Source organism: Gopherus flavomarginatus, chromosome 13, assembly GCF_025201925.1.
Source record: "Gopherus flavomarginatus isolate rGopFla2 chromosome 13, rGopFla2.mat.asm, whole genome shotgun sequence".
Lineage (NCBI taxonomy): Eukaryota > Metazoa > Chordata > Testudines > Testudinidae > Gopherus > Gopherus flavomarginatus.
The window spans coordinates 15505739-15532662 of NC_066629.1; the positions used below are offsets into that span (position 1 = coordinate 15505739).

Here is a 26924-nt window from a genome sequence, read left to right on the forward strand (position 1 = left end):
AAAAAATGGAAGAGGGGAAAGTTCTGCAAGTTGACAAGTTTACAACCAGGATGGCAACAGTTGCTCAGTGGCTGGGATGGAAGCAGAGGACAATGGACACTAGCAATTGGGCACTGAGCCCTAGAGAAGCCCAGATAACTAACACACACACACACACACACACACACACACACACACACACACACACACTGTTCTAATAATTGATGTGGAGGACAGTGGGTACAGGAAACCATTAGTACACATCTTCAATAACACAGGTCAGTACAATACTGCCAGTGGATTCAATGCATCCTATCATAGGAGAGATGAGAGGAGCAATAACTTCAGGACTCCTGGTCCACAGGATGTCAGTTTTTAAAAATGTATTTGTGTTGTAACCGGTGAAAGAGGGCCTTCGGTGTCACTACCTGATCTCTTCATACCAGCCAACTTCATGTGTAGCGTGTAGGCACTATGCAAAACCATCAGCTGAAATGTCAGGGTAGGCTTCAGAATAAATGGCAGCTCAGAACCATGAGAGAAAATTCTCTGTACTCCCTTGAACTGTTACTTCTACTACTATAGATTCATAGATTGCAAGGCTAGAAAGAACCACTGGGATCATCCAGTCTGACCTCCTGCATTGCACAGGCCAGAGAACTTCCCCCAAAATAATTCCTAGACCAGATTTTTTAGAAAAATATCTTACCTTGATTTAAAATTGGCCAGTGATGGAGAATCCCTTACAATCCTTGGTAAATTGTTCCAGTAGTTAATTACTTTCTCGGTTAAAAATGTAGGCCTTATTTTCAGCCTGAATTTGTCTAGCTTCAACTTCCAGCCATTGGATCATATACCTTTTTCTGCTCCTATGAATATCTGTTCCCCATGTAGATATTTATAAACTGTAATCAAGTCACCCCTTAACTTCTCTTCGTTAAGCTAAACAGATTGAGTTCTTTGAATCCATCATAAGGCTGTTTTCCAATCCTTTAATCATTCTCATGGCTCTTCTCTAAACCCTCTACAATTTATCAATATCCTTCTTGAACTGTGGGCACCAGAACTGGACACAGTATTCCAGTTGCAGTCGCACAAGTGCCAAATATAGCATTAAAATAATCTCTTCCAGGTCACTGATAAAAATGTTAAATAGCACAGGACCAAGAATCGATCAATGCAGGAATCCACTAGAAAAACATCCACTTAATGACAATTCCCCTTTCAGAACATTTTGAGACCTTAGCCAGTTTGTAATCTATTTAATGTGTGTCACGTTAATTTTAAATTGTTCTAGTTTTTTTTTAAATCCAAATGTTGTGCACTACCAAATCACACACCTTAAAGGCATCTTAAATTTATTACATCAACACTACTATCTTTTTATCAACAAAACTTGTAATCTTATCAAAAAAAAGATATCAAGTCAGTTTGACAGGATTTGTTTTCTATAAAAACATGTTTATTTACAATTACAATGTTACTTTCCTTTAATTCTTTATTAATCAAATTCATATAAGCCATTACCTTGCCAGGGATCCATGTCAAGCTGACAGGCTTATAACTGCCTGAGTGATCCTGTTTACCCTTTTTTAAAAATTAGCACAACATTAGCTTTCTTCCAGTCTTCTGGATCTTTCCCAGTACTCCAAGCCTTATTGAAAATCAACATTAATGGTCCAGCCTACTCATCAGCCAGTTCTTTTAAAATTCTTGGATGCAAGTTATCTGGATCTGCTCATTTAAAGATGTCTAACTTTAGTAGCTGCTGTTTAACATCACCCAGAGTGTCGTTATGCCCATATGATGAGACAATATAATCTGTTTCCCATCTCACCCCCCAAATACAGAACATAAACATTTATTGAACATTTTGCCTTCTCTGCATTAATATTGATAATTCTACCATTTCCATCTACTAACGGACCAACACTACTGTCTGGATTTTTTTGTTCCTAAATGTATTTTAAGAACTCATTCTTATTGTCCTTAACTCTGCTGCCCACAGATTACTCCTTGTGTCTCTTTGCTTCCTTTATCAATATTCTACATTTCCTAGGTTCTGATTTATATTCATTATTATCAACTTTTGCTTCCTCCCATTTTTATATGTATTATATAGATGCCTTCACATTCCTACTAAACCACTAAACCAGGTTTGTGTGTGGGTTTTTTTTGTGTTTTTTTTTTTTAAACCAGTGCAGCCTCTCTTCCTTGAATGTGGTTTTTTGGGCATCTAGTAAGGTGTTCTTAAATAATTCCCAATTTTCAATCACATTTTTCTGATTAAGTTCTTCTTGCCAGCTGATCTACTACAGCAGTGTGTGTGTGTGTATTTTACTGGCCTGGACTTAATTCTCCTTGCACATTATAAATGTGATCAAGTCATGATCACATGTATTTAAGCTACCATTAACTTTTAGTTTTGTGATCATCCTCTCTTCATCTGTTAAGACAAAGTCTAATAAATAATTCCCCGGGGTTGGCTGCAATACTTTTTGAGTTAGGAAATTGTCATCTATAACATTTAGTAATTCCAGAAATGTTTTATACTTGCAGCAGGAGACCTCCACCATATGTCACTCACATTAAAGACCCCCATGATCACACAGCTTTTTTCCTAGACATTATGGTCTAGATAATACTGAGCTCTACCTCAGTGCACATTTCTAAGATTCTATGATTGTAGATAGGTGCATAGGGCTGAGGTTGTCTTGTTCCCTAGTGTGTTATGGTGATCGTTAGCAGACACCAATACTCCATCTTGTGCTTTATCTGTTGGGACACTGATCCACTAGCCTAGGATACTATTGGTGAACTTATATCTGAGTCCCCTGGTTAAATGGGAAGGTTGGGAGCAGGGTCTCTATCTAAATGCAAAAGGGTGTGATACCCCACTGTTAATCCTGTTTAATGTGGTTGTTACTGCAATGAAATCACAGGCATTACACCCATATGAAACTGAAGTGAAGATAGCAGTGAATCAATTCCATTGTCTCTAGTGATCATTATTTAGAGATTAATGAATGTACTTAGCCTGTCATAAACAACAACATCACAGCTACAGAGTAACAGACATTACAGATGATTAGATATGTGACTTGCCTTCTCTGTGGGCAAGAATCTGCGGTTCTTCGAATTGTCTTAGCAAACCTCTGTTCTCTATTAATATCTCATCCTCTTCCCTTTACAGGTGAGATTTTATATTTAAAAAGCATGGAACAACCACTAACTTTGCAAAGACATTAACTCATAGTGCTTTGGCATCATCTTAACTTCCAGTAAACCCCCAAAAGTGGTTTTCAATATACTTGCCAGCTTCATAAATTCTTTATTCAGCTCAATTACTACTGTCACTTTGGTTTTATTTATTGTGTATTTGGAGCTGAAAGCGTGGAGTACATCAGGGACCTACCTTATAGAGTTCATGAGCTAAGACCAACAACAGACAACCATTCAGACACAGTACTTTAGGTGATGGATCAGTATAGTGCGGGGAAGGATTTTATTTGCTTTACATTAATGGAAAAGAGACAGTGGATAGGGAATGAGAGCTGGGGCAGCAAACCTGGAAAAGACTGATCCAGCGACCCAACCACAGCGAGCTGGGGAAAAGGGAAGATGCATTAATGAAAAACAGACTTTGCCGATGAGACGTGCATTAGAACTGAGAGACTTTGGTGGGAATAAATGCATTTGATGAGGAACTGGAAGGAGAGGTTGGATATATCCTCGACCTACGAGGATCAAGGGCTGGGTTTTCAAAGGTCTTTAAGCACCTGAAGGATGGAGATAGGTGACCAGTGGGATTTGCAAAAACACCTAACCAGCTTAGGCACTTCTGAAAATCCCAGTAGGCACCTATCTACATCCTTCAGGTGCCTAAAGACCTTCAAATATCTGGCCCCCATATTCCTGATGATTACAGAGGGGGAAAGATGCAAAGAGGATGGTTTTTGACCAGCCCAATGGAACCCCCACCCCTTAGGCCCTTTTGGGCACTGTTGTCGTCGTCGGCATTTACTAGGCGTAACTACAGGTCTGAGCGAAGCAAAAGGGAAGGAGATATAAGGAAGAGATGACTAGAGTGGGGTGAAATTTTTCAGACAAATAGTTCAGTGATAAAAAATGCAGTTTCGGTCGACACAAAAACATTAGCAAATCTGAGACGAATACTTTCAGTCACTCACAACATGGCCGAAGGAGGATACGGCGGTGTTGTCATCACCTCATAAAAGTTAGTGGTAGAGCAGTCATTTGGGATGTAGGAAGCAGGCTACTGAATCCCTGTCCTGGAACAGGCCTGAAACAGCCTGTTTGGAAGCACTGAAAAGTTTCAGATTCAGTTCGACCCAAATCAATTTTCATTTTTCAGAATTGCCACCTAACTCAAAAAAGAACCAACAGGTATTCAACCACCTCTAGAGATGACAATGGAGATGTAGCCCAAAGCAGAGCACTGCAAAGAACTGAAGGTGAAGGTTTTGTCCACTCTGGACTTTCTTCCTTAAAATCCCATGCTTTTGTTACTTCCCGTGCAACTCCCGCTGCGGACAACAGGACTAGATGACACGAAGGGTAAAACACCAGTGCTATGTTGTCTACATTAATGCTCCTATCCTTGCTACCACCAAAGGAACTGGACCAACTGGGAACTAGGGGAAAGTGCCAAATTCCTCATCAATTCTACGGAGAAAACACTTTCAGCCTATAAACTGCTCTTCATATTTATCTCCTCCAACAGCAGCCATATTTCCATTCACAAAGCCCTCAACCTCAGCTCACATGCAGTGTTCACGTGTTTTCCACTACTCTTTCACCTAGCGCACTTCCACTCAACAAATTACCCATCTAATCCACTCCACATACCACAGTGAAGGCACAGAAGCATTTGCACTGTGCAGTAGCTGAACTGTGATTCCTAGAAAACACTCCATATATATGTCACAGTGGCTACAGCAGCACGGCTAGAGCACTGCAGCTGTGCCGCTGTAGTGTAGACACTTCCTACATCAACGGAGGGGCGGGGGTTCAATCCGGGTATGTAATCCACCTTTCTGAGAGACAGGAGCTAGGTTGATGGAAGAATTCTTCCATTAACCTAGCAGCATCTACACTGGGGGTTAGGTCAGCCTAACTACATTGCAGGGTGCAATTTTTTTCACAGCTCTGAGTGATGTAGATGCTTGGATCTAATTTTTAGGTGCAGAGTAGACCTAAGATTAAAATAGAAAAATGAGATACTAGAACAGATCAAGGAGTCCTTTGTTATGAGAAAAAAATGCCGTTTGCCTTTCAGATGATTGCTGATACTCAGACTGAGGCTTGAGAGTCACAAGTGGCTCTTTAATGCATCTCCACGCAGCACATGATATTAAAACATGGTGTGATTTAATTATTAACCAATCAAGTTATTAACCAATCAGGATGCCTTTACTAAGTTATTAACCAATTGTAGCTGATAAAATAATACTACTTGGTGAGTCATTTTGCTGTGAGAATATATATAGTAAAAGAAACAATGAATTTACACTACTGTGAATCTTCTGGGCAATGTTGATCACTAATTTGGCTCCTGAATCACTGAGGCTGGAGTATCACTGGCTTAAGATATCAGCACAATACTTCTTACTACTAGCTAAGCATCATTTTTTGCAGACTACAAGAGAGGAAGCAATGGCCAAAAAATACACAATGCTAATTTTTGTTTGCCAACATGGCCCTCAGTGATTGTGTGTGTGCTATCTTCTCAGCAGAGAAATTTCAGCCTGTGTCAGACTCAGAATTGTTCATGTGAAACACGGCCCCTTGCCTGCTGCTTCCCTACTTATGATACTAACAATAAAAATGCCAGGCATTTAGAAGCAATGGGAAATTATCATGCGAGAGGCACGTCTGTTCTCCTGCATTAGTCTGATCCACATGGGAGGGTCACTAGATATATTTGTTAAGTAGTATAATGTAAGGATTCTACATTGCCATTCTGCACTATAAAACACTTCCTTACACAAAAGAACAGAACAGAGTACATGTTTTAGTGTCTCTAGCAAGTATGGATTCTTATGAACAACCCCTTAGTGAACTTGTAAGAACAAAGCAAGGTTCATTCAGCATAAACCTGCAATATTTGTGAAAATTAATAGTGGTTAGTAGTTCAGGTCCAAAACTTACCCGTTCTCTAAAACTGCTGTGATTTCATAAAGGATATTCTGTAAATTCTATGTTTAAAAGCAGGCACTCCAACCAAAAACAACCCCCTACAAAACTCAATTGTGATTGATTTTATGGGCCTGGTCTAAAAAACAGTGAGTAATTATATCAAACACATTCTTGGAGCTGGGCTTATCCCTAATGACATTGTTGATGATGTCAATCCACCAATGAGGTAACAAAACCAGAGTAATGATAAGATTCTTCTGCACTGGCCATAGGCTGGGGAGGGGGAGGAGGGGTTTGGTGGGTAGAGGACAATGTTTGAAAGAATTTCGGTGTTGGGCAAATGCAAAAGGTCAAAAGCTATAATAGTAAAAGAAACTGCATTGTCTAGACACAAGAAAAAATAAGATATGAGAGATGAGAGGGGGAGAGAGAGAGAGATGAGCATCTTTATAAATAAGAGTTGCTTGGGAATTGTCACCACAAATTGGATATGCTGACATTTTAAAATAGTGAATGGTTTATTAAAATTATCTTAAAAAGTAGCAACAGAAAATCCTATGCAAAGAATGAGAGAGCGAGATGACAAATGCACCCAGTAGCAGCTTCAGTGCTTGGTTGTTATCACTGACCAACGGAACCAGCAAAGCGTGGCTCACAACATTTCTAGCATGAATAAGATGTTCCCTTCTGTAAATATATATTTCAACTCTCCTCTTCCCACAAGCCACCTACGATTGGGAGTCTTGCCTGTTCATCACATTCAGATCCCATTTTTACCAGCTCTCTCTTTACACTCCCCTTAAAGCACGTTATTGCCCCTACTCTTCTGCCTCTGGGATTTGGGATGGAATTCCCTTTGGAACCAAATCCACTCTATAAGGAGATATTGCATCTGGCAACTCAGAGAACTACCACTGGCATAAACATGCGCAACTGCCTTTCTCCACCGTATCAGGAGTCTTATTCATTCAAATAAAACTCACATTAAAGAGCATCAGGCTGCCTTGCACATTGCACAGGAACAGGACTAAATGCTGTGCTGCCAACACACTACAGATCACAGCATACAGCTCATTCTCTGCCAATGTGAAGTCTACATACTAGTCTACACTAGAAAATAAAGTCATCTTAACTACATCGCTCAAGGGTGTGGAAAATCCACACACCTGAGCAGCCAAGTTAAGCCAACCCAACCCCTAGTGTAGATAGTACTAGGTCAATGAAAGAATTCTTCTGTTGACCTACCTATTGCTTCTTGGGGAAGTGGACTACCTATATGGATGGGGGAACTCCTGTTGCTGGAGGTGTGGAGCCTTCTCACTTTGATGTTAATCTTAAAATTTTACCTGCTCTGCAAAAAAGAGGCTCTTTTCTCAGGAACTGTGTTATTCACTGGAACCCACCCTGCAGGGCAGGTGGAATGTGAATGCTCCAGAACTGCATGGGTAAAGGGCTATTATACTGAATCCGCAATTAAAGAGACAGCATCAATTTGAGTGCTAGTCAAATAAAAAAAAAGGATCAACAAATAGTTCTAGGTGCTTCTCCTATGACTTTCTGTGGTGTCATAACCCCATTTTCATAATGTAAAAGATTTTTCCCTCTACGGTTGCTATGTAAGGCCTCAGTTCAGTAAAGCACCTAAGCATGCACGTAAGCATATCCCAATTCAGCAAAGCATCTAAGCAAAGGCTTAGATATGAGCCTTTCACAGCAGAGCCTGAAAGACAGACCCGACACAAAGAAAAGCAACTGACAGGCGAAAACCATGAAAACGACTATACACAAAGTGATGTCAAAAGCACAAAACAAACAAACTAAAAAAAATGGACAAAAATCTGTTTTCTCACCCATTTCAATTATAATAATCATAGCTGCTTCTTGTAACAATTGTAGGAAATAATTTCAGACACTAGAGGAGGAGTTGGCAACCTTTCAGAAGTGGTGTGCTGAGTCTTCATTTATTCACTTGAATTTAAGGTTTCGCGTGCCAGTAATATATTTTAACACTTTTAGAAGGTCTCTTTCTATAAGTCTATAATATATAACTAAACTATTGTTGTATATAAAGTAAATAAGGTTTGTAAAATGCTTAAGAAACTTCATTTAAAATTAAATTAAAATGCAGAGCCCCCTGGACCAGTGGCCAGGACCCGGGCAGTATGAGTGCCACTGAAAATCAGCTTGTGTGCGCCGCCTTTGGCACACGTGCCATAGGTTGCCTACCCCTGCACTAGAGCAGCGGTTTTCAAACTGGGGTTTGCATACTCCTAGGGACATGCCAGGTCTCATCAGGGGGCATGCTAAAAAAAAACCTGTAATGGCAGACAACACATTTTATTTAGTAAGACTTGGCAATCTAATCATACGCATTTTATGACTATCTCAGATGGGTCTAGATTACATTATTTGGAGAGGGATATGCACTCTAAAAAGCTTGAAAACCACTGCACTAGAGTGATGTTTGGAGTTGAAAGTGTCCCTTCAAAGTTGTGACAATTTCTATTTCACAGCCTGTTTTCCCCCTAGCTTTTATAAAACAGGATACTTTAAATCTGAAATGCTGTTTAACCTTAAATAGAATAGGTTTGGTTTTGTGTTTGAATAAATACATGGGCAATTATTGAGGTAGAAGATTTTAAATTATATTGAGAGTTTGGAAATTATTCTAACTCGTAAGTCAAATAGATTTTGGCCTACAGATTTCAAATCTGCTTTACAGCCCAACAAAAAACAATGGATAGGATTCATTCAGCCCCCTTGGAGACCCTAATTTTTGTTTATTTCTCAGGGTACATTATAATCCGCATTAAATGTTTTGCAGAACTTTTACATTCTCTGTTTACCCCTATGGAGCTAAAAAGGTTTTCAAGTATAGTGCCATAGACTTTGAAGGTGCACAGGAACACCCTGTCCATTCCAAAAGCCTCAGCCACTTCCTGTGGTCATTTAAAGCTCTGTGCTTATCACTATGGTCTGCCACTCCAGTACTGTCTACAGAGTTTGCAAGGTTCACAGGCACATCATCCCTTTGAGGATTTTATACTAGTCTGTTTCCTAAAAGAAAGTCACCACTGTTACCTTTAGAGAGACTCTCCTTCTCTAGTAAAATGCATGTTAAATATTGTCAGTATTTTTAAAAGGTGGAAACCTAAATTAGCTTTGGTGGAAGGAAAACTAGACATTACTTGCTTTTGATGCAGCATTCACTCTTCCCCAAGGCGGCTTCCTCAGATCTCAAGCATTTGTGTGTTGCTCTAAGGGCTTCTATCTGCCCCCTTCCTTTCTCAAAGAGCGAGAGAGAGAATGTGTATGTGTGTTTAACAACAGTGATTCTGTTACCACAGTAACCGGATGCCCTGAAAATACCAACCATTTATCTAGCAACATTTTTAAAATGGAGCAATCTTACACAAAATCACCTTTCTTGGGCTGAACTTTTTAAATAAAATCTAATAAGTATCTATACATTCAACTCTTTTGCTTCAGGGCTATTAATCTGGCTTAGTTGGTATAGCCCCTAAGATAAAAACAAAAATAAAGAGATATTTCAAAATCTGACCATCAGCGAAAGAGAGTGTTTTATATACTGACAAACAGAAAGTGTTCCCCAAATGATCATTTAAAAAACCCCTAATCTTATCTTGGAAATAATTCTCTTTACCTCTCATAAAATGATATTTTCAGATGGGAAAGGGGGGAATAGATTTTCCTAAGTCCAACTGCTTGGTGGGAGTCTGCCAAGCACAGCTGAATTTGAGCTAGCCACTTTAAAGGTCTAGCATTCAAAAGCTTTTGTTTGGTAATCAGTTGCAAAGTGAAATGACAAAATAAATGTTTTTTCAACAAGCCACACAAAAAACACAAACTGTATCTGTGTACCGTGCCCATCTTGGACTGCCAAGTGCTACAATACAAACCAGAGTGAGCTTTTGCTGCCCATTTGTCTGATAGCTTTAATCTGTAGTTGCTGAGATAGTGGATTTCTCTCTCACTTTCTATCACGTTATTCACATTTGCAACAAAATACTTATAAACATTTCAGAGCTCTTATATTTACGTGGATTTAGACCAACTAAACAATTGTGTTTTGGGACCTGACTTTTAGACATTATGACTGGTTCTCCTTTAGTGGGCATTTTAAAAGATTTGTGTAAGCTGCTGTAACTAGCTCAGCATCAATGTTAGTAGCAAATCCGAGGTACGGCCAAGTGAAATCTGTTTCATAATGTTTTCCCCCTTTCAATGTTTTGGCCGGACATGGACATATTCTGCCAGAATATCTCCTCACAGTACTACCATTCTGTACACTATTCTATATGTCTCATTAAACTACACCAACATTAACACAGGGTCAAACCCTTTCTGACACCTAGTATCCCAGGTGACAGAATGGAACCCTACCCTAGAGATCAGGAGTACGTGAGAAGTTAGGGCGTTCGGTATCTCCCCAGCAGGAAGAAATACTCAGCTCTGCTGATCTTTCCATCTCTTTAACTGAATCCAGATGCTGCAAGTTTCTCTGCTTTCTAAGGGATTTCCTCCACTGCCCCACAATTTGGACTACGAGGCCCTGAATAGGAGCACACCCCAAAGTACTAAGCTGTAATTCCCCCATAAGGATGCCGTGGGAGCAAATTAAAAGGGTCTCAGTGTGTATTAATGTAGTGTTCTTTGAACAGAACTATGCTAATGCGAACTAGGAACCTTTTAGATTGCATCTGCAGCGTCCACACGGGGGAATTACAGTGCAGTCCCAAACAGTGGGGCCATATAGATGGAGTGTAAGTGTTTGAAAGATGGGAGCGTGAACTAAAGCAAGAGAACTGAAATTGAGTCTGCATAAGGAGGAAGTCAGGTGGGTTGGGAGGAATTATTTGCAGGAATGGGTGAGTGGTTATATCTCATCGCTTTGTGCCATGGACCCAGTGACGTCAGTTTAGTTCAGAGAAACACTTTAGTGGGAGATTCAGGGGCACAGAACTTCTCAGCAGGTAGCCCATGGTTCACAGTCTTGGGGTTTGCTGCAGTTTCTGGATCCATCAGGAGGCTCAGGGATGGCTGGCTGGGAGGTGGTGACTCCTTCTGCCCAACGTGCAACTGCCTACAGTGATCCACCTCCTCGCCATTTAGATGCCAGATTTCGGAAATGCGCTCCTCTTAGGGCTACCCTTGAAAAGCGTCCTGGAGCTTCAGCAGAAACAGCAGCCTTCCTCCTTGGTGTGTAATTATGGGCATACAGCATCAGTGTCATGCACGCTGCACTAGCTACTGGTCCATTTCTTGGTATGATCTCAGCTGTTGGGCAACACCTTTAAAGAGAGCTCTGCCTACCAGGGCCCAAAGCTGTACCCTTCAGGACCACAGGCAGCACATTCACAGATGTCTCCTAAAGTGGAACCTCCTGATGGCCCACTTGAGAGGGTGAGCTTTAGGGAAGCATACCAGGCTTATCTGCTGAATTAGGCTCCTTAACTGAGTTAGCTCCTGAGCTAATAATGCTTGATGTCTTCAAACACTTTCAAAGTGCATATGCGCTATGGCCCGATGTGCAAGGTAATAGTAATGCCATATATTTTAATTAAGGCTAGGTTTTTCAAAAAGACCTAAGGGAGTTAGGCACCCAAAACTTACTGAAGTTCAACTCCTCTAGGCCTTTTGGAAAACCTCAGCCTAAGTCCTTAGATTGTTAAACACAATCCAGTTGGCGGAGACCTGGGCATGTAACCTCAATTAGATTTGTAGTCTTGCCTTGTTAGCAATTGCATTGCTCTTTCAATCTATCATTTAGTCTCCAGCTGGCAACAACAGGGTGATATGGTATCTGTGAGATGCCTACAAAGTACAAGCAGTTTTAAAAGCTACTCATCTGTGAAATTTCAGCCCCTTCCCTCACTCTCAAAGGCAGTCATACTATTGAAAATGGACTTCCAACTTTGTGGGAAAACAGCCCCCTCCCACATAACACAATTAAGATAAGCTGTGACCTACTCTCAACAAGCCTATGACTTACACTTAGTCCTAGTCTTCAGGAACCTGATAATAGAACCAAATATAGAGATTTAAAATAAGAGGGAGAAACTGCAGCTATTTCCCCAATGCCCACTAATGAGTCAACAAACTGTGTGCTTAAAAAGGGCCAACTTGGGTCATGTTAGGGGAAAATGCTAGACACAAGGTAGAAAAATAACCAATACCTTCCAGCACTACATCCACTGTAATTTACTTCCACCCAAAGTGGTCTCCCCACAATCATCAATTCCAGTCAATATAATAAAATAGTTTGCACTATTTGCACCCGAGGATCTACAAGGATGGGGAAGAGTTCCTAACCCTATGGTAACAGAAGGAGAACCCGAGGTACAAAGAGATGAATTTACCTGTCCCAGGTACTTAATATACCACAGTAATAGGTGCCATATAAGAACTAGAACCTCAATCTCCTGATTCGCAGTTGCAAGTTTTTGTCAACAGAATATACTGTCCTCAGTTTCACACTCATACACTTCTTCTATTTATTCATATAACGTATGCACACATCCCTAATATGTATGAACATACATGCATGCACTCTAAGCATGCATGCGGATAAGATATCTCCAGGCTAAATATTTTATAGCTTTCCATATACTGTGGTTAGGATTGTTCACTGAACAAGCTCATCTCTCTCCGTTTCAAGCTCTCTATTTCTTTCCTTAAAAATTGTCCACCTGCTGCACAACACAAAGCATTCTTTTGGGGCCTACACCAGTGAAAAGGGAAAAAAATGCACACCAAAGTAGCAATACATCAAAATATTATGAGGCCACATTATTTAACATAATGCAATAGTTATGCAATGCAATGGGGGGGCGGGGCGGAGGGAAGAGAGAAAAAAACATGACATTTACCTGACAAGAGATTTGCACAAGGTAGACCAGTTCCTTGGATTCACAGCCGTTCCTTGTTACTTCATTCTGTTCCTCCGGGAGTGAAAGCTACACCAAGGAGCAGGGAGGAGGAGGGTAGAAGAGAAAGAGAGACAGAGACCAGGTCAGTGAGCAGGGATAAGCCAGGCATGTAATAATGCCTGAAGCTCCACATTCACATCAACTTGCTTCAAGACATGCTGGGTATCAGGAACCAGGACTGTGCTTGTCTGATTGGAGTTGAGACACTGAAAATATTCAGTATTCACCAGATATACAGACCTTGCAAAACACAATTTGGTTTTGTATCTCAGCTGACAGGTTTTTAAATATACGGTGCACCAATCAAACAATTGTCAGCAAGCACAGAGTGAGAGCCCAGGATTAAATCTCTAGAAGTCTGTAAAACTAAACGTCCACGGGAAATATTCCCATAAATATTCATGCATCAGATACGAGTGATCTTTTTTCTAACTATCTACTTTATTCTATTTTTATTTTATATGTTGGGGCAGGCATTAGATAATAAAACATGTCTCCAGATTTCAACATGATCAAGTAATTTACCACAACAGAGTGCTTTACAGCATCATTCATCAAATACAAAGATCCATTAAGAACAATATTACCAGGAGCTTTTTCAAAGCAATGCGCAGAAATTTAACCATACCATTCCTGTTCATGTAACGGGAGGTGGAGTATCTAAATCTCAGGCCTTGTTCACACTTGAAAGCTTTGCTGGTATAGCTCTACATGTAAACCCTCCAAGTATTGATGCAGTTTATATGGGCAAAGAAGTCCTTCCTATACCAGTTCCCCAAGAAAAATAAGATATATTGGTACAAGAATGTTATTTGCTGGTATAATAGGGAGCTTTTATCACCATAATTATATTGTGTCCCCTCCCCCATAAAAAACACAACATAGCTATGCCAGCAAAAGTCTTTTCCATTCTGAAAATTACCCCAAGGTCCTGACTTAACACCATGAAAGGAACTGGATTTGCATGGCACCACGCTACATTCCATCTAATTTAACTCACCCAATCCTAAGTATGGCAAGGACTATGGTCCCCCATCTGGGATCCTCAGGAACACTAGCCAAGGCCAATGTCTCTAGAGCAATGAGGTGGAGGAGATGCAATACTTAGGCTCCACAGAGGAGCAAGCTATGGAGCAGCCACTTTACTGGATGGGGAATTCAGGCATGTAGTTTTTAAGTCAAAATCTTAGCGTTCTGGATTTTTGGTTTGGGTGAGGGTTTTTTAGCCATTATGAATCTCATAACAGACATTTGCATGGACAAAGCTGGGAAGTGAGATGCTGAAGTTCTCTCCACTATTGGCTTAACTGGCAATTCCCAATCCACTGCTCTCTAAAACGTAAGCAGGAGGCTCCAATAGAAATAGCGTGTCGTAGTGCCATCAGCTGATCTGAGATGTTCTATCAGCTTCCCATGACAAACGGATGGTCTCTCAGCATCCACATTATGGACTGAATTCTGTTATGACAGGCGCTACCATGCAACTCCAAGTACAATCTGGCTGTACAGCACGAAATATGGCCCTATAATCTGATCTTCACTTAACATTCTCTCACTTCCAACCAACACTACAATAAGCCCCTCGCTGCAGACATCTCTACTCAACCCTCTCCTCTTGACTCCTCTATCAGTTCCTTTTGTGCTCATCTCCAAAGCCTGTTAGCCTGGGACTTGGAAAATAACAAAAACCCTTTGGTATTTAAACTCCTGATTAAATCAATAAGCACTTGTGATTGAAAATCAAAACTTCTCACTTAATAGGAATAATGAAAAAGAGAGAAAATCATAAGAGGCATGTTTGGTCATTAATTTTTACGTATAAACATTCTGCCTGAAAACACTTTGCACTTACACCAAGATACACCTCTTCCCCGATATAACACGACCAATATAACACGGATTCGGATATAATGCAGAAAAGCAGCGCTCCAGCAGGGCAGGGCTGCGCACTCCAGCAGATCAAAGCAAGTTCAATATAATGCGATTTCACCTATAATGTGGTAGGATTTTTTGGCTCCTGAGGACAGCGTTATATCGAGGTAGAGGTGTACCGTGAACATTTTCCTTCAAAAATGTTATAAGGTGTGCAAGCATTTTACCCTATTTGCCTATTTTACAGATGGGAATATTGAGGCAAGGAATGTATCCAGTGTCGTACAGTGAGTCATCAGCAGACCCAGGAATAGAACCTTAGGAGGTTTACATCAACCAATAGACCAGCTTGCTTCAAATATCTCCTGCGCATTTATCCAAATTAGTCACTGCCAATAAAAGGTCATTTTTAAATCTTAATGAAAGTTGGGGGGAAGGGAGAAATAGCAGTATATTTTACTGGTGTTGATATCTCATAATAAAGATGGCTTATATATTTATTGAGAAAATAAAAGTTTAAAATTGTACCCAAACAATTTAAGACTATCCACAGTTGAGGCCAATTACTTGAGACATCCAAAATATACCCCTTGAAAAATATGGTTAATAAAAGAATCACAGAGCTTCAGAAAAACCAATATTACCTCCTCTGAAAGGGGCATTGAACCTAATGAAATAGCTCATCCTCTCACCCACACATGCACACGCTTTCCAGGAAGAGAGGCCCATCCTCATAACCCTGCTAGCTCATAGGTGGTAATTAAGTTGAACAGAGGAGGCATTAGTTATACTTGCCAGAAGAATTATTTGCTTCCTCTTTCAAGCAAAAATAAATTCAGCTTTAAAAAAAAAAAAGTAATGAATGGCTTGAAGAGAAAAAGAAATTTAAATGAACTTCGCTTGTTGGGACATTTGCACATAATTGATCCATCTATAATACTTCAAAATTAGTCAGAAGCAAAACTAAACCAGGCAAAAACTGAAAGAGACAAGAGCGAAAAAGAAGATGAAGCAAATGAGTGGCCTATCAGTTCACAGCAGCAGATGAAGTCTTGGTTCTCCCCATCAACAAGCTCCCTTTGCATCTTTAGGTAAGGCAGCTGGAGAACACATTAAACAAAATCCACAAAATGGGCTAAGATATTAAACAAATTCTACATCTTCATTGACTAGACATAACATTCTGAATTTTTACTACTCTTCTGCTGGCTACATACATTATAGTAGGCAACAAAAAGGTGTGTTGGGCCAAGAAACACCTTAGGCTTTGGACCATGTATTTTATACTCAATGTATTAAATACAGAGTTCATCTCACACAGGCTGGAAGGAGGTTACTAGTGGAGTTCCTCAAGGATCGGTTCTGGGTCCAATCTTATTTAACCTTTTTATTACTGATCTTGGCACAAAAAGCGGGAATGCGCTAATAAAGTTCACGGATGACACAAAGCTGGGGGGTATTGCTAACACGGAGAAGGACCGGGATATCATACAGGAAGATCTGGACGACCTTGTAAACTGGAGTAATAGTAATAGGATGAAATTTAATAGTGAAAAGTGCAAGGTCATGCACTTAGGGATTAATAATAAGAACTTTACATATAGATTGGGGACGCATCAGTCGGAAGCAACAGAGGAGGAGGAGGACTTTGGGGTATTGGTAGATCACAGGATGACTATGAGCCGCCAATGTGATATGGCCGTTAAAAAAGCTAATGCGGTTTTAGGATGCATCAGGCGAGGTATTTCCAGCAAAGATAAGGAGGTGTTAGTACCGTTATATAAGGCGCTGGTGAGACCCCACCTGGAATACTGTGTGCAGTTCTGGTCTCCTATGTTTAAGAAGGATGAATTCAAACTGGAACAGGTTCAGAGATGGGCTACTAGGATGATCCGAGGAATGGAAAACCTGTCATATGAAAGGAGACTCAAAGAGCTTGGCTTGTTTAGCCTAGCCAAAAGAAGGCTGAGGGGGGATATGTTTGCTCTTTATAAATATATCAGAGGGATTAATATTAGGGAGGGAGAGGAATTATTTAAGCTTAGTACCAATGTAGATACAAGAACGAATGGGTATAAACTGGACACTAGGAAGTTTAGACTTGAAATTAGACAAAGGTTTCTAACCATTAGAGGAGTGAAGTTCTGGAACAGCCTTCCAAGGGGAGTAGTGGGGGCAAAAGACATACCTGGCTTTAAGATTAAGCTTGATAAGTTTATGGAAGGGATGGTATGATGGGAGAGCCAAATTTTGGCAACTGATCTTTGATTATCGCCAGATAAGTATGCCAAGTGGTTAGTGATGGGATGGGATCTGAGTTACTGCACAGAATTATTTTCTGAGTGCTGGCTGGTGAGTCTTGCCCACATGCTCAGGGTTTAGCTGATCGCCATATTTGGGGTCGGGAGGGAATTTTCCTCCAGGGCAGATTGACAGAGGCCCTGGAGGTTTTTCGCCTTCCCCTGCAGCGTGGGGCGTGGGTCACTTGCTGGTGGATTCTCTGCAGCTTGAGGTCTTCAAACCACAATTTGAAGACTTCAATAACTCAGGCATAGGTTACAGGTTTGTTATAGAAGTGGATGGGTAGGGTTCTGTGGTCTGCTTTGTGCAGGGGGTCGGACTAGATGATCACATTGGTCCCTTCTGACCCTAGAATCTATGAATCTATGTGTCCCTTGCACAGGGCAAAATTTCTGCTGCTCTTAAGCAGTCTAGCCTGTTTAGCAAATGAAAAGTTTCCATTAAGGGATTATTTGTATCAGAAAAAGAGGGGGAGCCCTCAGTATTTGTGCCTGACCGATGGGGTGAATAGACAATTTAGGAAAACAACTTGCCTAAAATGAGCAAAGAATCCTGTGGCACCTTATAGACTAACAGACGTTTTGGAGCATTAGCTTTTGTGGGTGAATACTTCGTGCATGCATCTGACGAAGTGGGTATTCACCCACGAAAGCTCATGCTCCAAAACGTCTGTTAGTCTATAAGGATGCCACAGGATTCTTTGCTGCTTTTACAGATCCAGACTAACACGGCTACCCCTCCGATACTTGCCTAAAATGAGGGACATTTAAAAGATCTTGCATTGCAGCTGCTCTTCCTGTTGCTGGAAGGTCACATCAAGGCTAAGAATCTTCAGAGAGTTCCTGAAGGTGAAGACAATTCTGATCTTGGTGTCAACTCCAACCTCATTTATTGTCTCACTTCCTTTGCTCTCCATCCCCTGCTCCTAAAAAACGCTTTGAGTTTCTCCCCCTTTCTCATCCTCACACCCTCTTCCCTGCTACTGCTTAATACTTGGGCTAATCTCCCTCTTGTCCTCCAGACAACCTCCAGCTATAAATCCTCCTGCAAAGCACACTTTTCCTTCCAGCAGGATAGAGGGAACTGTAAAACTTCAAGAATGTTCAAACAGTTCTGTCCCTGTCTGAAAGAGGTTGTTCAGCACTGAGTATGCCCTACTGCCTGTTAATATGATTGAATATCATGATAAAGTTATTCAGTTCTGCATTCGTGCCCAGGTTTTTCCCCAGTAACATTTAATTTTGCTGCCAAAATTTGACATTTGAAGTGCTGCAACGTACGGAGTACACCTGAACGGAAACAGCAAAAACAAAGAAATAAAAACACACAATTAAGGGAAAACCAAAGAGTCTGAAATACTTTCCATATTTGTAAAATACTGGCTCCAGTCTGGTTAAAAAAGTGGGTTTCTTTTTCTTGGAGAAATTCCTCCCTCCCCCATTCTTTGGTCCACATTTAAGTGTGACGAGAAAGGAGGTGCAAATTAGTCTTGCTTAGACACACATACACTCATTCTACCAAAGTATAAGGGAAGCTCAGGTCTTGCTTACATCAAGTAGATGGTAAGCTACATCAGTATAAGCTCCACTTTGAGGGGTTTGCGCCAGTGTAACTATTGGTGCAGTTACATCAGCGTCCATATTCTGAATGTAGATAAGACCTCACTTGGTGTGTCTTCCTGACCCCTGATAAATCAAATTAAGCTAGGGATTACTTTATGTTACCTTTTCTTTCTGCTCCTTAGAGTGTAAGTTACAAACTATTTAGAGCGCCATATATTGGCACCTGTAGAGTAAGGTGGGTGGGAGTCACAGGGGAAAATGTATCTAACTCACAGCTCCCTTTCACGTCACCTCTGAATTTGGCCCTTTATCTACTGAACTTCACTTCCGGTCTATTAATTAAGGGCCCGCTGAATTGCTGATGCCCCTGTAGTAAACAGGCCAGGGATTATCTAAGAACAATTTGTTTAGCAATAGTATCCAGCCTCCAAGGAGAGCAAACATGTCATGTAGATACCATTCCTAATGCCATTAGAACAATGAGCCAGTGTTGAGGTCTCTGAAAACAAGCTACCCAGCTGTTTTTATATGTTCTGTGGTAATAGAGCAAAGTATGCAGAGAATATTGCATTAGGCTGCGTACTGTTAGCAACTAGTAGATTATTTCTGCTCTTTAATACCTGATATGACATGATGTGACATGACGGGTCATTCCCTAGTAATTTTCTTTCTAACTGTGTCTCTAATGAGAAGTGAAATTTTAAATGTACCATATTCCCTTGCATATAGGTGAACGCTCTAATTTTGGTTTGCAAAAACTCACAAAATGAATGCCTGGCATAGGAACTAGCCATGCTCCTCTCTGTGCAGCCAATCCCACATCTCTTGGCAAAAGAAAAGGAGTTGGAGTTGCAGAAGAACCGGCTGAACAGGATAGGAGGTAAGAAAAAACGAGTTGTTTCTGAAACAGCTTCTTCATGTAAAACCCTACCCCACACTTCATTGCCAAAAAATATATGGAAATTATGGCAGAAATGTCTCAGCCCATATAGATGACGGAACAGGAAGTTGTTACAGTATGTTTCATTGTTTATCTTTTACTGTACCTTTCTCTGCAGCAAAACATTCTAGTAGTATGAACAATATTTTGTATATTCTCTTTTCTAAAGCTGAACAATTTCTTTTTACTCTCTAAATAGTGTTACTAAATATTATATTAGCTTTGACTCTGTCCTATTTAGGAGCTTTTCACTCCAAGTGTCTCTTGGAGATACAACTGTCTAAAGAGAACATAGGCAGAACGAACATAATATAAGAATGGCTATTCTGGGTCAGACCAATGGTCCATCCAGTCCAGTATGCCGTCCTCCAACAGTGAACAGTGCAAGATGCTTCAGAAGGAATGAACAGAACAGGGCAATTTATCGATTAATCATCCCTGTCACCCAATCTCTCCTTTCCGCAGTTGGAAGTTTAGGGTCACCAGAGCATGGGGTTGTGTTCCTGACCATCTTGACGAATAGCCATTGATGGACTTATCTTCCATGAACCTTATCTAATTCTTTCTTTTGAACTCAGTTATATTTGTGGCTTTCACAACATCCACTGGCAAAGAATTCCACAGGTTGACTATGTGTTGTGTGAAGAAATACTGCCTTATGTTGTATTAAACCTGCTGCCTATTAATTCCACTGGGTGACCCCTGGCTCATGTGCTATATCAAGGGGCCAAATAACAGTTCCTTATTCACTTTCTCTATACCATTTATGATTTTATAGACCTCTGTCACATCCCCCCTTAGTTGTCTCTTTTCCAAACTGACAGTCCCAGTTTTCTCTCTCTCTCCTCTCCTAGGGAAGCTGTTCCATACTCTTTATCATATTTGCTGCTCTTCTCTGTATTTTTTTCCCAATTCCAATATACCTTTTTTGAGATGGGGCAATCAGAATTGCACTCAATATTCTTATGGGCCTGATCCAAAGCCCACTGAACTCAAACAAAAGCCTCCCATTGACCTTGGCAGATTTTGCACCAGGTCCTATGAACCGAACTGACTGACCCCAACCTGGGCAAATTGTTTTATTCTTCTCAGAAAAAAAGACAGAGACAGACACTGCTACAAGAAAAGGGTACTCTCCTCCCCTCCCAGGCCCTAGACTTCATCTGACTCATCTGAGCAAGCACTGAAAGGAAACAGCAGTCTCCAATAATTTACAGGTAGTTTAACATTTTTCATATCACTTGAAATGCTCACTTTTCACCTTCACAATCACAGTCTAGAGCTTCCTGAAAATAACAATTAGGTAGTGATATATTTATGTTTGGGAGATGTGTGCTCAGCTAACATAAATAGATATGATTGACTTCATTAATCTTTTTGATTAGACAGCATAATCTTTTCAATGGGAGTGTTTTATAATAAGACAGGCTAAAATTATGAGGCTATGCGAGAAAAAAGTTAAGAGCTGCAGATAAAAGGGGCAATGTGTTAAAATAGATGCCAAAACTGTAAAGAAAACACTTGAGAACACTGAACTGCAGAATATGGTACTCACTCAATGAGAGACAGTGAAATGGATAATAATAGCAATGGCATTCTAAGAGAATGCTACAAGAACACACTTTTTCATTTTAAAGATGGCCTTAGGAATAAATTATGCCAACAGTTGCAAGCAAACTCCCAGTGCTATAAATTTAGGCCATAGTATCAATCAGCAACCCAGGCAAAGACAAGTTTCTGAGCATCCATTCTGCATTACTGGACATGCCAATGAAGGATGGAAGAGGGCAAACATCCTATAGACCTGTGTTAGGTTTCTGTTTGCTTCAGCTGTAGTTTGTCAGAGAGCTGGCATTCATTTTTCTTCAGCCTTCAAATTCACACGTCACCCTGTACAGCTGACTAAGTACCATAATTCCTAAGTACCACAGCTCCTAATATAACGATCCACTGAACAATAGCTAACTATAATAAACTGAATAGCAGCAAAGAGTTCCAAAACTAGACGACCAACCAAAGCAACAAGCAATATCTCACTGCATCAGTCTGCTTAATGGGAATAGTTCCACCCTTGGTATCTTGAAAGGCAACACTAAATTATATAGCCCTCTTACACATATTTTGCAGAAAAAAAACAATGGCTGCCAGCCAAGACTTTATTGATCATTTATACAGACAAGGCTAATGGGGGAAAAAAATTAAAAAACTTTCTACTTCATTGGCCCCTTTATTGTCTACGATAAAGCAGCTCATCTCTAGTAAGCCAGCAGCTAAACAGAGTGATTAAATGAGTCTCCTGTGGAGAAGAAATTATTGGCTTTCTGGATTTCTCTTCTGGAAACAGCTAATAAAAAACAACAGGAGTTCACAGCTTATGGTACAATACGGTCTAGAAGTGTGATCTGAAATTATGTATTTTAATACTATAAATAGTTTACAACACACACACACAAATTCTAAATTATGTTGCTTTTCTTGCAATGGGACAAAAAAGTCATTTGCCCTCTCTGAAGAGACTTGGAAAGTTTCATCCTGGTAGCTCTCCATGAGTACGTTGTTGTACTGATCTGTGGCACATCAGCATTTGGACTAAACGGCAGGCATTTTACAGCCTCATTCATTTATCTGGAACTCTGCAATCACAAGCCCTAGCTGAAAAGCTGGCTGTACGCAAGGCACACAGGACCTGCCACATTCCACACTGCTGACCACATCATCTAACTGTCATGATTAAATAATATTTCAGGCCAAAATTAGGAAACAAGGTTGGTTCATCTGCGTGTTAAACTTGTTCATTCCAACTTCTTGATAAAGCCGGGAATATTCTTTGCTCATCTTGGTCGGACGCACATGCGCACACACACACCCTATACCAGCAAGCGTATAATACATGACCATTGGCACGGAGTCACCATGGAAAACAGAGCTTGTTAAGGAAAAGGTTTCAAGAGCTTTGCCAAAGAAACCATATGTAATTTGTAAACGATTGCCTTCATTTCCATGACATAAAGCCTTCTGCATGCAGCAGTAAACAAAGCTTTGCCTAGTTAGCAAGGTTTACCTGCATTTTTCTCAAAAACGTGTCCAGGTTACCTTTAAGTAATCATAATTAGGGTGGAAAGATAACGATTTGAGGTACAAAAAGCTGCTGAAAGCACGGCTGACCCCAAAAGCCTACTCAGACCCAAATCCGCTGCCACTGAAATTAACCAAAGCAAGCTCAAGCCTCTTGAACCTCACACTCACCTGTCCCACTACAGAAAGGTGTTTTTAATACACTGAACTACTTGCCAAGCCCCATCATGTAGTGGGGGCAACACAACCTACACTTACTCAGGACTAGCCCTGGGAAGATCTGACCCTCGGCATAGACACTGTGTGAGCTCTCACAAGACCTTGGAATATCTTTATGACCAAATGCAATAGAGTTTATGGAGCATTTCACGGTAAATCTCTCAAGCCAATGTCTGTAGTAACTGTGCAATGATTGTAGGTTAGAATAACCAGAGAAGCATGTAACTTAGAGGTACTATTGTATTTGGGGCCTGGTGAATGGCTCCTTTAAAAACTCACAGAACCTTTGCAGGGAAAATTTCTGGTGCTGATGACTTGGGCTACAGGAGGTTGACTTTTGTATCATTCAGCAGAATATGTACTCAAGATCACAGATCTGCTACCAACCCATGATGTCAAATCCATTTTCTGCATTTCAGGACAAGATATTGACAGATCATGCCCTTGCCCCTGACTCTCCACATTAAGTGCATCAATTGATACACTGCTGAATATGCTGTTCTGTTTCTGATAGTACTGGGCTTGATCTATATACTAGATAATATTCTGGGCACCCACCCCCAGAAAATTTGCCAGGAAGATTTAGCAGGCAAGGCACAAATTACATTCACCCACCCAGATCGTAATTGTCCAAAGAAATTGTTCTCTGCAAAAGAGGGGACAAGCCAAATTTTGCAAAGCAATGTAGCACTGGCTTTCATCTAAGTTTAACTACCTGTATTAATACACGACCAATGGATGTGAGCAAGGGGATAGGCACTGATATTTCCTGGCAATGTGAGATACTGGTTTCTTTTGAGACAGCCCTTCTAAAAGGCAAAGGCAAGAGGCCCACAAGAGAGAGCTCCCAATTGGTGACCTCTCACCTGTGCTAGGACAATGGCAAGGGCATGGGGAAATTGAGGAAGGCATCATTAGGGAAGGCTGAGCCACACAGAAGAACAAAAGCAAAGGAAAGTGGAGGATGAAGAAGCTCGTATTACAGAGGGGCAGCCTACCTCCAACCTATGCAGACACATACCCAGGGTGTCTTCACTGCAGAGTTAGGTTGGGCTCTTTCCAGGGGTTTGTTCCTAAAGTCCCTCTCTTGTCCATACACAAAACCCTTTGACCTGAGTGAAGTGATGCTTTCAATCAGGGCCAGTTTTCAAAGAGGACTTCAGGCTAAATCACTTGAGAACTGATAGTCCTCCAATGCCTTCCCACAATTCTTCCTTCCACCCTCCCCATGTGCTGAGAGGACAGACAAATTCTACCACAAGTCACTGAGAAAGAATATCTCTGGATATATGGACTCTCTACTCAGACCCTATGCCACCAGCACTCCCAGCTATCTCCGTGACACCACTGATTTCCTGAGGAAACTACAATGCATTGGTCACCTCCCAGAAAACACCATCCTAGCCACCATGGATGTAGAGGCTCTCTGCACAAACATCCCACACACAGATGGAATACAAGCTGTCAGGAACACTATCCCTGATGATGCCCCAGCACAACTGGCTGCTGAGCTCTGTGCCTTTATACTTACACACAACTATTTCAAATTTGATGACAATATATATCTCCAGATCAGTGGCACTGCTATGGGCACCCGCATGGCCCCACAATATGCCAATATCTTTATGGCCGACCTGGAACAACGCTTCCTCAGCTCTCGTCCACTCAGGCCCCTTCTCTACGTACGCTACATTGATGACATCTTCATCATCTGGACCCATGGGAAGGAGACTCTGGAAAATCTCCACCATGATTTCAACAGCTTCCACCCCACCATCAACCTCAGCCTGGACCAATCTACACGGGAGGTCCACTTTCTAGACACCACGGTGCAAATAAGTGATGGTCACATTAACACCACCCTATATCGAAAACCTACCGACCGCTATGCCTACCTTCATACCTCCAGCTTCCATCCCGGACACATCACACGATCCATTGTCTACAACCAAGCACTGAGGTACAACCGCATCTGCTCTAACCCCTCAGACAGAGACCAACACCTACAAAATCTCCACCAAGCATTCTCAAAACTACAATACCCGCACGAGGAAATAAGGAAACAGATCAACAGAGCCAGACGTGTACCCAGAAGCCTCCTACTGCAAGACAAACCCAAGAAAGAAACCAACAGAACTCCACTGGCCATCACATACAGCCCCCAGCTAAAACCCCTCCAACGCATCATCAAGGATCTACAACCCATCCTGGACAATGATCCCACACTTTCACAGGCCTTGGGTGGCAGGCCAGTCCTTGCCCACAGACAACCTGCCAACCTGAAACATATTCTCACCAGTAACTGCACACCGCACCATAAAAACTCTAGCTCAGGAACCAATCCATGCAACAAACCTCGATGCCAACTCTGCCCACATATCTACACCAGCGACACCATCACAGGACCTAACCAGATCAGCCACACCATCACCGGTTCATTCACCTGCACATCCACCAATGTAATATACGCCATCATATGCCAGCAATGCCCCTCTGCTATGTACGTCGGCCAAACTGGACAGTCTCTACGGAAAAGGATAAATGGACACAAATCAGACATTAGGAATGGCAATATACAAAAACCTGTAGGGGAGCACTTCAACCTCCCTGGCCACACTATTGCAGACCTTAAGGTGGCCATCCTGCAGCAAAAAAACTTCAGGACCAGACTTCAAAGAGAAACTGCTGAGCTTCAGTTCATCTGCAAATTTGACACCATCAGCTCAGGATTGAACAAAGACTGTGAATGGCTTGCCAACTACAGAACCAGTTTCTCGTCTCTTGGTTTTCACACCTCAACTGCTAGAACAGGGCCTCATCCTCCCTGATTGAACTGACCTCGTTATCTCTAGCTTGCTTGCTAGCATATATATACCTGCCCCTGGAAATTTCCACTACATGCATCTGAGGAAGTGGGTATTCACCCACGAAAGCTCATGCTCCAAAACGTCAGTTAGTCTATAAGGCGCCACAGGATTCTTTGCTGCTTTTACAGATCCAGACTAACACGGCTACCCCTCTGATACTTGAGAAAGAATACAGCAGCTCAGCTTGCTGCAGCACAAGGAACTACGGGATGTCCCAGTGACACACATGGGGGAGTGCAGCAGCAGCGAGCACATGGTGATTAGGATATGACTTTGCAGTGTGGCTGCTCATGCCAGGGCTATTCCAACCCCAGAAACGATCAGCCAAGTTAACTGTAAGGCAGACATAGCCCTAAGGAGGGCTAACACATGTCTGGTTAAGTACTGCAATGCATTTATCACGAATAATACATCAATTTCCCTTCTCAACAATGGCAACCAATCCAAATACAATCATGCTGCATCTTAGAAACTCGGCCGTTAGTCACTGCTGTACAAAACACAGAATTATCAAGTCAGAAGAGATGGGGACAATGCTTAAGAACCATGAACTGTCTCTTGCCAGGAGTTATAACTCAGTGGAAAGGTTGATACTTTTCCTGGCTAAGAGTGTGTCATTGTTCCAAGGAAATCTGGTAACCTTTTTATATTTTTCCAAAATGGAATTTAAGGTTACTCCCTGGCAAAGGCAGCCAGACATATGCAGCTGCTCATGCTCTGCTATAGAAAATGCTCATTAAATGTCTAAATCACTATTACATTTGATAATTTTTCTGACAATATTTGGAACTCATTTTTTTCTTTTTAAACCACCACACTTTTAATGCCTCCTTGAAGTCAGTCCTCTCATTAATTTATGATGTTTGTGCAACTTAGCACATCAGACAAGTGAAACCACAGTACAAATGCCACCTTTATCCACTGCTGTGGAATGTACGTATTGGGTGAAAATTACGTCTGATGGCCAAAAGCAAGAAATATGAGGCTATTTTTTCTTGAA

At 41.2% G+C, this 26924-nt stretch overlaps 1 protein-coding gene across 9 annotated transcripts in view; it reads right to left on the reverse strand.

The window, feature by feature from the left end:
• ARHGAP32 (Rho GTPase activating protein 32) overlaps positions 1 to 26924 on the reverse strand; it is a 403957-nt gene that overhangs the window by 128222 nt on the left and 248811 nt on the right. For all 9 annotated transcript variants that reach the window (XM_050921524.1, XM_050921528.1, XM_050921525.1 and 6 more), the window contains one exon: positions 13029 to 13115. In XM_050921524.1, the coding sequence (XP_050777481.1) occupies positions 13029 to 13115 (87 nt within the window). The remainder of the gene's footprint in view (positions 1 to 13028; positions 13116 to 26924) is intronic.